This window comes from Camellia sinensis, chromosome 5, assembly GCF_055761805.1.
Source record: "Camellia sinensis isolate YWXY chromosome 5, ASM5576180v1, whole genome shotgun sequence".
Classification (NCBI taxonomy): Eukaryota; Viridiplantae; Streptophyta; class Magnoliopsida; order Ericales; family Theaceae; genus Camellia; species Camellia sinensis.
Window position 1 is genome coordinate 86,683,514 of NC_138965.1, and position 13,806 is coordinate 86,697,319.

General features: G+C 32.6%; 1 protein-coding gene across 3 annotated transcripts; it reads left to right on the plus strand.

The window, feature by feature from the left end:
• The first annotated feature begins 6,899 nt into the window (after positions 1-6,899).
• Positions 6,900-9,978, plus strand: LOC114277618 (UDP-N-acetylmuramoyl-L-alanyl-D-glutamate--2,6-diaminopimelate ligase MurE homolog, chloroplastic-like). 3 transcript variants are annotated; one of them, XM_028219531.2, is made up of 4 exons: positions 6,900-7,849; positions 8,126-8,301; positions 8,816-9,043; positions 9,559-9,978. In XM_028219531.2, exons 1-3 carry the CDS (start codon positions 7,774-7,776, stop codon positions 8,906-8,908), a joined length of 345 nt encoding a protein of 114 aa, XP_028075332.2. In that variant the 5' UTR covers positions 6,900-7,773; the 3' UTR covers positions 8,909-9,043; positions 9,559-9,978. The 3 variants fall into 3 exon arrangements, with proteins under 3 accessions (XP_028075332.2, XP_028075333.2, XP_028075331.2); XM_028219532.2 differs by having other exon boundaries at positions 8,126-8,259; positions 8,816-8,961; positions 9,559-9,976; XM_028219530.2 differs by having other exon boundaries at positions 8,816-8,961; positions 9,559-9,973.
• The last annotated feature ends 3,828 nt before the right edge of the window (positions 9,979-13,806 follow it).

The following is a 13,806-nucleotide window of genomic DNA, read 5'->3' on the forward strand; positions in this document are numbered from 1 at the left end:
GCTTCTCTCTTTCCCTTTAATCTGAAGGCTTTCGATTTGGTTGTTGCTCTATTTTATGCCCAAAGGATTAAATCCATATATTTTTCATATAAACGAACTTGATTTTACCGGTTGAGTCTGGTCCAACCACTGTATATAACTGTTGCAGTGCACAAAAAGAAATTGTTATGACAAATGTTTAGCTAATTTTGCACAAATTTGATGGACTAAAATTTGAAACTAGGGCAGTCAGGATTTTTGTCAGGGAAACTCTTACTAGAAGTCTATAACTATATATAATTACTTTTTTCTTAATTGAAAATTGAAAGAAGTAAATATTTTGGAGTGAGATAATAGAAACTAAAAGCACAATTCAACATAATGTAAACACAAATCAGCAAATATGTAAACTCAATAGTTCAATCCCTAAATAAAATTTACAAAATTAAACCTGCAAAGTGAGTGGAACAGGCTACAGGTAGCAGAATAGATAAATATCTGCTAAGTAGGTTTTTTAACATGGTGGAGAAAAAAAAAATAGCAAAAACCAATTTTGAAAAGGCGCCCAAACTGGTGCCCTACCCAAATCGAGCATTGTGCTTTGCCCTAGAAAAATTCCTCTGAAAATGGCTTCGATTTTCTTCGATTTAGGGCTTGTGATCTTCACTACACACACTGCAACAGTTACTAATTGGAATTTTGGAACTCAAAATATATATCCGGCTCAGAAAACGCTTTATCTTGAAGCTGAATGGAATGGAAATTGAGATGGGTAAATAAGCAACTTTTTAGTTGGAAAAAAGTACCAATTCAACATTTTGTGACCTTGTTTGCTTACTCTAGGCAAGAAATGGTTTTAACTGGTATGGTACCACTACAGGAAATTAGGGATTTAACGGCGTTTTATTAAACGTCACTTTTTTTATTTTTAACGACGTTTTATAACCGTCACATATTTGTTTAACCAAAACGGCACCGTTTTGTATTTAAAGGCATTTAAAACCGCCTCCAAATGCGGTAGATACACGCACCCCTTTTTTGAAACCCTTATTTTTTAATCTGAGCCCTCTCTCTCTTATACTCTCTTATCTTATACGCAGACATCTCTCTCTCAGCGACGAAGAAGACGGAGGAGATAACTCTACGAAGAAGCTTCGTCTCTTGAAAGATAAATTGGCTGTTCTTGAAGAGAGCTTCAAAGAACACAAGCTCCATCGGTTGTTTAGAGCGATTTCGAAGCGATTTCGAAGATTCAGATCGATATCAATCAGCTGTTCAGAGAGATTTCGAAGATTTAGATCGATTTCGAGATTCAGAACGATTTCGAAGCTCCGTCGCCACCGTCATTTGCACCGGCGAGGTAGCGAGCTCCACCATCTCTCTCTCTCTCTCTCTAGATCTCTCTCTCTCAAGATCTCATACTGATTGTACCTTTATAATGAGTTATCCTTTGTTATACTGTTCTTAATTTCATGTTTTCTCCCTGCATCTGAAATGTGTAATCTGTAGAGTACAGAATCGATCTAGAATGTTTTGTACTGATTTTTAAAATTGGAATAGTTGTCATGTTCCATTGATTGCGAAAAAATGACTAATGCTTAGTAATTTCTTCTTGCATTTAACAGAAAAATGTCTTTCTTTGTCTCTTCTAGGTCTTGATTGGGGTAAAGTTCCTTCATCACTGGCCTTTCCTTGGCCGTTTGAGAGTATGCAAATCACTGATTGGAGATCATCATTTTCATTTAGAATCATCAAATTGCAATGTTTAGCAGTTTCAGGAGCTGAAAACAATATTTTCCAGCACTGGATTCTGATGGCTTTATTTCACTCTTGATTTTTGAATTTAAGATATTTGCCTTTTATTTCATTCTATTAGATTCAGAGTCTTTTCTGGAACCATTTCTTTACCTCCCTAGCAGTGTGTAGCTTTTTATACACCAATTCTACATGGTTGTGCATCTGTTTTGGTGTCTTTAAAGACAAACATTACTTTGATTATCTGGAAAATTAGATGCTCTAGGTTGTTATGCTTTATTTTGTACTTTTACTCGCTTACGATATTTCTTTAGCAGCCTGTGAGTTCCCTATTCTGGAGCCCCTTCTCACTTCAGCAGCTTGTCCTTTATTTCACTTTGTCCCGATATGCATTTTGTTGCAGGTTTCATGAGTCTTATCTGAATTTAGAAACCCTTGCCTTGCTCTTCTCTAAGACCAGTAAACATGAAGGAAGAAAATCTTACTATTGCTAATGTTGGGGAGCCTACTGTTAGAATGGCACGAGCTCGAGCTGCTGCTTGTCATTGGAGGGATTCCTCCTTCAGAAGCACTGAAGCAGCAAGGTCAAAAGCAGGTTTTATGGACAAGTTCAAAAAGAGCAGCTTTAGATGAGATGAATAGCAATGCTTCTGCTGCTGCACCTGTTCAGTATAAGAGGAGGGCAGTGCTTAAGGATGTCACAAATGTTTGCTGTGAAAATTCCTATAAAAACTGCATGATTGCAGCTAAAATTCCGGTTTGTACACTACCCTTTTGCTGAATTTATATAATTAATGTAAGAAATTGTTGTAAATTGAAAGAAAATTAAATAAGAAAGTATGTTTGTTCCTCATTAACAGAGATAAAAAATGGCTGCTTTAATGCACAAAAAAATGAAATGTTGAATCGTTGATAGATATTTTCATTGCCCGAGCATATAAAAGCATTACCGAAAAATTGGGATAGTTGAGTTGAGCGGCATTTTTGAGTATTGAGAAGACTAAATTGGTTATTGAACTTCTGGTCATTGACAGCAATAACTAGAACAGAGTCAAAAGTTCATCGTGACCATGAACTTTCCCACTCAAATATCTGAATTTAATAGTTAGATTTGCTGGATGGCTTGGACTTTCTGCTACAAATGTTATTAATTTTTCTTTACTAAAATCGTTACATGACCTCTGTTAATCATGCTGATTTTCAGAAAAAGAATAGCAAGCAGGCCAATAAAGGTTCAGTGAATGTTTCCAAGGTTGCCCCCAGTGTAGCAGTCCAAGTGCACCAGCTTCCAGCTGATTCAAAAACAAACATTGCTCAAGAAACTGCAAATACAGAACTTTGTGGTTTTATGTGTTCTAATCGCCTTATCACAGGTCATGCATCTTGATGCTGAGAAAGAAATGATGTCTCAGTGTGTTGCCTTGCTTGGGAAATTCATTGCTGTTCGTGAGCCAAATATTCAATATCTTGGTTTGGTAAGTTACGGGAACACAACAGTTCTTATCTCATTGATGCAACTTATGTTCAAAGCATGCCAAGTTGTAGTATGCAAATGTCAGAATTTGGAAGGTTTGATCTGGTTGTTTTCATCGGTTGCATGATTTATGGATTGATCTGATGCAGGAGACCCGGATGTTGATGGTCTTAGATGTTCAGGACATTATTAAAGGCATCAATCACAGATCATCACCTCCTTGAAGGATCCAGATATCAGGTTAGTTTAAGTGCTTTGTAGTTTTTTGGAGATACTTTATGCTTCTTCACCACGAGGCACAATGATCGGTTACATGGTAAACAAAAACAAAAAAGAGACTCAGAGAGGGAGAGTGCTTAAAACTTGATTTCTTTCCAACTTTCTGTTCGTCCTGCTATCTGAATCCTGTTTCATTGTACCTATGTATAGGTGTTGTCAAACCTGGAAACTGGTAGAAACATGCTGAAACACTTAATAGTGAATATAGACTTTAAATTGTATTTATAAATTTCTGCAGAGTAAGTACATCATGCATAATAAAACCTCCTGATATAGTTACAAAAAATGAATCTAATTGGTATTTGGTTGATTGTGGATCTTTAATTAAGCATGCCCTGAAGACTTGGGTATTAAACTTGAAGGCCCAAGATTTGAGGATTTCACCTCAAGTTGCTTTTGTATGCTAACAAGTGTTACACTTATCTGAATTTTTATCTTTATCATTGCTTTTATAACTTCAGATATTCGGTTAATATGAAAATGTTACCTATTCATCTATTTTCTTCCATTACAAAGAGATGTATTTCATCCCTTCTATTTAATTTTTTCTACTGCATTTATTTTATGGTTTCTAAGCTCATAAAACTAGGCACATATTTGTGTAATGTTTTCATCATTTGTCATTACAATAAATGAATGATTGGAGCACCATTGCATTTTGGCAACATGACCTGCACAAATTTGTAGCTTTTGGTGCACATGATTTCCCTACCCTGGTGGGAAGGGTATTCTTGATTCCATCACAGTTTTTCAAGGTGATCTCATTTCTAATACATTCAGGCATATCATTCTATGTTAGTTATTTCATATTCTCTCATTTGATGCTAGGGAAAAAAAATATAATTATGTTTTATTTAATTTCGGTTGGATACCAGTGTTTTTTTAGTTGTAGCTTATCTGCTCTTAAGATAACCTGCTCTGCTTATTGTTGTAAATATGTCTTAACTTGTTTTCTCTTGTTTTTTTGGTGACAGGCAAGAAATTTTCGTTTCCACTGTGGCCTTGTATATGTTTCAGAACCAGGGTATGTCTATCATTATCATGTGAATTTAGATTGATGCTTGAATTCTATTCTTATTCAAATCTTGTTACATACTGCATTGGCTGTGCATATATTGGTTAAATTTCTGTGTTTAGTACAAGTCATTTGTGGCAACACGGGAGGCTGTTGTCACCATTTGATATCTAGAGCAGAGAGAACACCTTGAATTTTCTGTTACAATCTCTCATTGGAAATAGTTGTGTACTTACCAATTTCAGATATATGCTTTTTTGAGCTGGAGTTCCTCGGCATGCCATTATTAAAAAGTTTGGAGGTAAGGAAATATCACAACTTGAGGATCTAATTTCTGTACTTACCAATTTTGTTGAAGTTCTTGCTGCTCAGCAAAGCCCAGAGAACCCCAATTGGTTCCAGGTAGTATACAATCTGAACTCTAAACCTTCCAGTCTTATACTGTGCAGCATCTTTTCATTTCTGTGAGATTCCATTTAAAGTTGACAATTTGTTTGTATACCATTAGTGCCAGCATTTTCTGTGCATTTGATAGATGAGTTATGCACATGCATTAAGATAAAAGTTTAATTGTGTCCTCTTTAATATGCTAGACCAAAATTACCAAGTTTAGATCATCCTGATAATTGAAATTAAATCATTCCTGATTTATCTTGCAAGTGTCCTTAAGAATTGGACTAGTTCGACGAACACCATTTATGTTATTGCAAGTATCAACTATTATGGTTTGATGCAAATATTTGTCAATCTATTGAGTGATCAGTAGTTATTTATTTGGTTTAGACATGTATTTGGAATAGAGTAGTACTAGTAGAGTCAAAATCTGCTTTGTGGAACTAGAGATTGCAAATGGTTCTAGCTAATTTTTAGGAGTTAAGTTTGTGAATCTTTTGGTTCATCAACACAACTTGATGGTCTCTGAATAATGAATTTTCTGGATTCAAACACTAGGATTCAAATTGATTGTTTACAAGCTCTGTCAAATCATATGGTTTGGACCATGAATTAGAAAACACGTGTCCATGTTCCCACATTTTTTTCTACTAGCAGATGTGTTTAATAATTGAGGAATACTAGTTTCTTTTTGGTTTTTAGATCTTTTTAGATTTTAGACAATTACAAAGAGGTTTCTCATTGTTGCTACCAACAGCTAATGAGTAAAGCTTAAGTTCGTTTTGTTTACTAGTCACTTGGTATCTAAGACCAATGAAGATTACAGATTCTGATTTGTGAAGTCACAATTATTATAAACTTATTACTATCTGACAGAAGCATGTTAAAATATTTTATTTTTTTTTTTGACTTTTTCTACAATTTCAAAGCTTCAGAAATGACTAATTTATTTAAATTGTTCTTCCAGGTACAAAACCTTCTTCAACAGATGGTGAGTTGTAATGTACATCTTATGTTTTATAGCTGTAACACTTCTACCATTATTGATTTATGCACTTTACCTAATTTGGCTTCCATATTTTGATACAGGCATCCAGACCAGTGAAGATTACAGATTCTATGCTCTATCAACTGGGTTCAGTGAATTGAGTATCTGAGTATCAAGGACAAGACATTAAATTAAATCAAAACTCAGGGGGTTTGTCTTAATGTTTTTCCTGTTATTTTTTGGCAAATGTTAAAACATAATTTGTGGACATGCTATTTTGTAGTTAAATGGTAATTGTATATTAAATTGAATAGGAAAGTAAATTAATGTTGTATTTGCTACTTGGCAGCTTTTCATATAATTGGTTTATCTTTTGACAAATGTTCATTTGAATGGGAACGGGAATTATTGATTCATATTAGTACTATTTTTCAATTTTATTACAGGTATTTTTTGGTTCAACCACATAGAATTAGCACAATTTAAAAAAAATAAATTAAAAAAATAAAGATATAATGGCGTTTTTGAAAAAGCCACTATACAGTCAACTGTTATATTTTTAAAATCCAAAAAAAAGCAATGACGACGTTTTTAAAACGTCGCTAAAAAAGTCATGATGTCAATTTAACGTTATGAATCACATTTAAAAAATGCCGCCTATAACCATTTAACGACGTTTTTAAAGCGCCCCAATGTTATAGCGACGGCCTCAGTTTCGACGTTTGGTGCTAAGCGCCACAAAAGAATTAACGGCGTTTTTGACACCTATAGCGGCGTTTTTTAAACGCCGCTAAAAGCTGAATTTCCTGCAGTGTACTAATCAAAATTTGAAGAGTTCCATGGGTGGAAATAATAACATGGAGATGGAGTCATGGAGAAAATGACTCGTGCATTCAACACTAGTAAATAGTGAACAGAATCCAACATTTGATGCATCCCAAAATATTTATTGAATTCAACTCAAAAAAAAATCCAAATAGATAGCATACCCTGTCTTCTTGAACTAATATTTATATTTAGAAGATTGCCGGACATTGTGCACTATCTACTAAAATCATATACTTAGCAGCTGAATTGAAGTTCAAGATCATTTGATATACTAAATGGTAAGGGCATAATTGTTAAAGGGACACACCTAGTCCCCAAAAGGCTTAAGGCTTGTGATCTTCACTACACACTGCTTTTCAATACTCATTGACTTCATGGATTGTCTTCGGCCTAGAGACCGAAAGGTCTTCTCTGGCTTCACTACAACAGAGGTTATATATATATATATATATATATGTTTAGAGCTATTTTTTCATTCGTTTCCTTTATGTAGATCTTATTTACTGAAATTCAAAGTTTGTTTCAGTATTACGGTCTATTGATTCGATGATAAAATGTTGTGGGAGAGTTATATCAACTGTTAAGTTTGATGCATTACTAGCTTTCGTGTTATGCATTGCAAAAAAAGCGAGCTTAGTAATGAATATTTCACCAAAGTGTTACTATATATATATATATATATATTTCATCAAATGAATATTTAATTTTGGAAGTAGTCAAAATTGAGATGTTGAGAATTTGGAAATTGACTTGATAGACATTTAAAGCCTGTTGTGGAATAAACTTCAGTTGTCCCTGATGTTCACAGCTTTTATGTTTACCTTTTAGGCCATGGTCTGTTGAGGAAGAAAAGAAACAAGTTAGAAACGCCATTTGCTAGAAAACTAACAGCCTTTATCTCTATGCGTGCTTGTCTTGGTGTACTTTAACCAGAAGCTTACTGATGTAGGAATAGCTAATGTTCTTATAGTACGTAATTAAGTTTTCATGGTCTAACCAAATTTTCATGTTTTTCTTGAAATTATTGGTTGTGCTGGTGAGAGCGATAGAGGAAAGAGACCCATGGTGACGAAGATTGCAGCATATAAAAGTGATGTGAGAATCTTGACATCTGACAATCCGATGAATGAAGATCCTTGTATGTATTGCAAACCGTACTGTATGAAGGAAATATACCACCACCAAAGTTGAAATATAATTAGTTTAAAACATGCTTGTCTATGGTTGATTATATATATATATAATTCCATGACAAGGTCCTAATTCTTATTATGGAAAAGAACAATCTTTCCACTGTTTCTCGAGGTGAGAGACTAGTGTACTCGTATGATCGATGGATGTTTCCCCTAATGCCTCAGTTGTAGGGAAAAGCTCAAACAGCATTACTAATTCCTGGTTGTTTCATCTTCGCCAGTGGACATATTGGATGACATGTTGGCTGGTGTAGGATGGACTATGCAGGCGTATTTGAAACATGGAGAGAATGATTACTATCCACCTCTTCCTAATGGGCACAAACTTTGCTTGCATGATATAAGACGGGTAGCTGTACGTGCAGATGTTACTATGGGTGAGGAAGGCGATATGGTTGTAAGTCTTTGAGACCCCATTCTGCTTTTCTTACCAGTTAATTTATCAATTCATATTTACTGCCATAAAATTTGGGGGTAAAAGTCACTCAAAACTAATGGGGATAGAAACACATTGATTTGTGAAAGAGAAAATTAGAATATGTCATCTTAAACAATTCTATTACTTAAATGATAGAAATGAGTTTATTCTTGAACTTCTCAATAGAGATGCATAAAGCGTTTTGTTGTTCTAATACGACAACAAACTAAATTCTATTTGTTTCCCTCTGTAGCTTTTGGTGACTGTTAAAGAGTTTGGGATGTAATGGGACAACTTTGTTCCCTTGTCTTCCCCATGTTTGATGCCATTAATGGACAATAATAACTTGCCTATCCATGCACTATTAATTGTTTAGGCCTTGTTTGTCATCTACTATATAATCCATCTTTTTATCTTTTTATCTTTTTTCCATCACATCACCTCTCTACTTTTCTGCACATCTTTTTATTTTGTGTTCCCTTTTTATGTGCAGTTGGTTACAGGAAAAGGCCATGAAACATACCAGATAGAAGGCGATAAAAAAGAGTTCTTTGATGACCGTGAGGAGTGTAGAGAAGCGTTGTAGCATGTTGATGAGCTTCACCAAGCTGGAATTGACACGAGTGAATTCCCATGGCAGTAAGTTTTCTCTCTCTTATATTGCTTGCCAAGAGATTTTTGAGTCTCAATTATTGGTATACCGAAAGAACCACTTGTTCTTGTGAGTAGCTCTATGTAGTGCAAAAAGAACAGATTTGATGCTTAACATGCTTGGATAGTCATGAACTTGAATTTAAAATAATAGTTCATGAACTTGAATATTAACATCTTAATGTATATTAATTGGCAGAATACTGATTTTCCAATAATAGAATAACCATTACTGTGCACAAGTATTTGATTGTACCTACTGATTTTAAAATTTTAAATATCAAACTATAGATATGTTGAAGTAGTACTTTCATTGAAAAACTATTTCTATGATTGTGTCCAGATAAACCACCCTGTTTTTGACCATTCTGAAATATCATTGAAAATGCGAAGTTTTTACATTATTATTATCATATTTTTGTGTAACAATCATGAAAAATCTTTAGTTAGGTCAGATGAGGGTAGCTATATAATCATTAATTCTCATGTAATCTTCTAGTTAGTTTCCTTGTTTTTCTATTCAGTCATTTTAATTTTGACATTTGTAGATCTAGGGGGATTATGTTTGATATAATTTTTTTGTAGGTACGGAACAACTCAGGATTGAGGCAAAAGAGGCAAAGTTTCGATCTTGATGAGCTATTAGGAAGCTCAACTTCCTGGCCTCCTGTCACTAGTCCTGGTCAGAATTTTGGGGAGGACGATAGTGAAACAGGCTTAGGTGAGTGGGTAGATAAGGTCATGGTGAACAAGCAAGAAGCTCATGGAGTTCACAACCCTTTAGGACGTTGGGATGCAGACAATGGACACATGTCTGATGTATTTTGTGGGTAATGTTAAAACATCATTTGTGGAATGTTATTTTGTGGATAATGGTGATTGGATATTAAATTAAGGAAAATGATTGGTGGCCCTAAAAAATTTGCCCCTAATGCCCCTAATTTCCATTTTTGGAAACTGTTTTCTTTTTTTCTTTCTTTTTTCCTTTTTTTTTTTTTTTTTTTTTACCCAAAGTGGAATTTCGGGGCATTCGAGCCCCGAAATTTAGGGCCCTCAAGCAGCGCTGTTAAATTAAATGGGAAAGTGAATTAATGTTGCATTTGCTATTTGAATGGGAGTTGTTATTTCATATTAAGGCTATGCAGTTTTACTATAGGTATTTTTTTAGTTCAATCATATAAAATTAGCACAATTTAAAAAAAAAAGATATCACAGCATTTTTCAAAACGCCACTTAAATTCTAAATCTAGCGATCAAATTTTTTAAAAAAGATATGACGGCGTTTCAAAAACGTCACTAAATATCATAGTGACGTCATGGTACTGTTAAGTAGGACATTTTAAAAACGCCTCCTATACTAATATAACGACGTTTTTAAAATGCCATCAAGCTCTAGCGACGGGCGATTTCGATGTTTAGTACTAAACATTACAAAAAGAATTAGCAGCGTTTTTTGTACCTATAATGGCATTTTTAAACGTCGCTAAATGCTGATTTTCCAACAATGAGCAGAACGAATTTAAGATTCAAATTTTGGAGGAGCGCTTGTAATTTTTTATCGAAAAAATTATGAGTAAACTACCAATAGATCATAATAGTTAGACTTAATTTCCATCAAGTCCTATTGAAAATAAGTCTTGGTAAAATTGTCGCTAAAAATAATTTTTTGTGACAAATTTTTATATACGTCGCTAAAAATTGACAATTAGTGACTTTTTTTGGTCATGATTTTTAAAAATTGTCGCTAAAATTTACAATTAGTGACTTTTTTATGACAAATTTTTTCCATAGGACCTATTAGACAATAAGTCCACTTATTAAGACCTACATGCAAGTATCCCAAAAATTATTATAAAATTTTAAATTTTGATTTATACTAACACAAAAAATATGAATAAAATTATTATTAATTAGATATTCTTTCACAATATAATTGAGAATAAAAATATAATCGGACATATTTTTTTGTCAACGTTAATTAACAAAAATAGTAGTTATTATTATGTCTCATTTTCGTCTATTAAAGTTACCTATCTGAAAATGTTAAAATCGCCACTATTTACATATAAAAAAAATCTATAATAGGCTCAATATCAAAACCTTATGTTCTATTTTTCTCAGTAAATGTGATCAATCAACTTATCTAAAAATTATCTTCTATCCTATAACACAATTTACTTTTGAAATTTTTCATAATTAAAAATATATTATTTTTTATGAGTAAAATGATAATGCGTTTCAATAAGTAGTATTATATTTTATAAACTCATTTTCAAGAATATGTTGAATGTAAACAATACTCATTTCCGGAGAATATTCATGTTTCTAAAGAATGAATGAATGCAAGATAAAGTGCATAAGCAAATGAAAAATGTTTCATACCACTAATTCAACATCATTAATGCACCACTAATGACATGACATCATGTGAACCCCACCATTGATGTGATAGTTAGGCCTTTGTTTTTTTTTTTTTTTTGTTGTTTGTTTGTTTGTTTTTTTTTTTCTCCTTGCACTTGAGCATCTCCAACCCACTAGGCATATGATGCTTGTTAGTTAAAATGCCTAATATGACTCACTTTTTTCAACTCCAATGCACTAGGCATATGTTTAGGCATTTTGGCTCAGCTCACATTCACTAGCTACATGTAGCTAGCCTTCAAGGCTAGGCAAAATGTATTTAATCATTAAGATTATTTCCCTCCATCTTTGTTGCTAACGTGGCATTCTATAAAGTTAATAGTATTTGGATGAATAGCTAAAATAAAGAGCATGGTTGGGGTAGAAACATGAAATTGTTGACAGACAAAATAAAATGTATACTTTATAGTAAATCGGGACTGTAAGCAAATTAAAGTGTGATTTATGAAAAGCAGAAAAAAAAAATGATGAAAAAACAAGAATAGTAACAAATAAAATAATAAAAGAAACTTTAAATCATACAAAAATATAACAAGCAATAAAGATATAAAATAGAATAGATCAATATTTGATAAAACTCAGTTTAAAAATTATTTTTAAAATTTTGTAATGTTAATAATTTGAGGGTTCCAATCTTTATAATGCTGAGGGTGCAACCTATTGAAATTTTAAGGGTACGAAATATTTTAATTTAAAATTATTTTACTAATTACTAATATAATATAGATAAGATTTAAATAATTTCGGGTGGGATACAATAATTTGGGGTGGGATACATTTTGATCTTACAACGATCATCCCATGATTAAGTTGCAGCTTCAACTACAGACTTGGACCAGTGGATAAGGCTTTGATGCTTCTCCAACTCATATGGTGCTTGAATTTCATTGTCGTTAGGGTTTTGCCTTTTTTGTTAGCTTGTTTTTGTTTTTGTTGACTTTTTTTTATAAAATTTTTAGAAAGTTTTAGGCTTTTATTTTAATTAATGATACGAACTGGAAAATTAAAAATAATAATATAAATTCTTTAAAAAATCCAGAAAAGAAAAGAAAGAAAGAAAGAAAGAAAAAAAACCAAAATAGTAGATTTTTTGGCTTACTTTGCCTTTTTTCTTTTTAATTTTTGAAAAGTTTTTCAAAAAAAAAAAATAATTACAGTTTAGATTGGTCTACACAAGATGAACCAAAAAAAAAAAAAGTAAAAAAATTGACATAATTTTGACAAAGATCACTAAAGATAAAAAAAAAAAAAAAAAAAAAAAAAAAATGGGAACAAATGTAGCTCATAAAGTTCCTGGGTAAAATTTTTCAATATCACCCACAAAAAAAATGTTTAAAAAGAAAAAATAAAAATTTGTAGTTTGGATCCTCTCCAATTTTTGTCATTGCCTTTCACAATTCTTTTACTGGCTAACAATTGAACTGATTCTGTTCAAAAATAAATAAATAAAATAAATATAAAAAAAAAAAAAATACGCACATACTCTATTAAACTGATTATTTTAAAGTTGTGGAAGAGGTGCTTTTATTTTTTTACTTTCTGATTATTAGTTTTCTCCTTATAATAAATTACACCAAAGAGAGTCTATCTCACAACCAGAATAAAAAAGAAAGGGTCTGGATTGTCTCTAGTATGGACCTCTTAGTTCAACCCAATGTGGACTCATTTTGGACTTATTTCGACAATCTAAACCATTATTTTGTAGAGCCTTTCAACAAAATCATCCATACCAAAACTCATGCTGATCAGTCTTCATTTAACACTTGATCGGATCACATTTCTCTAAAAAATAATTAATGAATAATTTGAGTTTGAAAGTAGTACGTCTATTTTTTTTTTCCTACCAAAATGATCCGATCCATTGACTACTGACATCCGATCAAGCTGATTTTTGGTATGGATGATCTTCGTGGAGGGCCCTACAAAACTAAATCATATGGATTGTCAAGATGGATCCAAAATGGGCTTACAATTGGCTGAACTGGACGGTCCAGTTCACTTCGAAGTAGAGACAATCCAGTTACAAAAAATATATATATATGGAACTAAAGAGTGAAAAATAGTTGAATATGACATTGACATGAGAAATCATTTGAAGAGGTACAACAGTTTAATGCCATAAATACGGAACGAAAAACTACATGTATTTAGACGATTAGTTCGAGTGAAAGTATGTTTAGAACAATTTTGAATATGTATAAACTATAGAAACCAATTGAACTCAATGTGACACTAATCTTTAACAAATAAGGTAAAAAAAAAAAAAAAATCACTTTCATGGATTGTCAAAGGTGGTGTGCACTTAGAACCGTGCTCATCAGAGTTGATCGTCGAAAATTAATCTCTCAAATTTTGAGCTCAACGAGTTCTCTATTAGTTGTTGTTGTTGGTTTTTTTAAATTTTTATTTTTT

What these genes read in the sequence shown, in the direction of transcription:
- LOC114277618 (XM_028219531.2), top strand. Translation starts at nt 7,774, where the DNA reads ATGGTGACGAAGATTGCAGCATATAAAAGTGATGTGAGAATCTTGACA. An exon ending in TCCGATGAATGAAGATCCTT is followed by an intron (nt 7,850 to 8,125) that starts GTATGTATTGCA and finishes CATCTTCGCCAG; the next exon opens with TGGACATATTGGATGACATG. An exon ending in GTGAGGAAGGCGATATGGTT is followed by an intron (nt 8,302 to 8,815) that starts GTAAGTCTTTGA and finishes TTTTATGTGCAG; the next exon opens with TTGGTTACAGGAAAAGGCCA.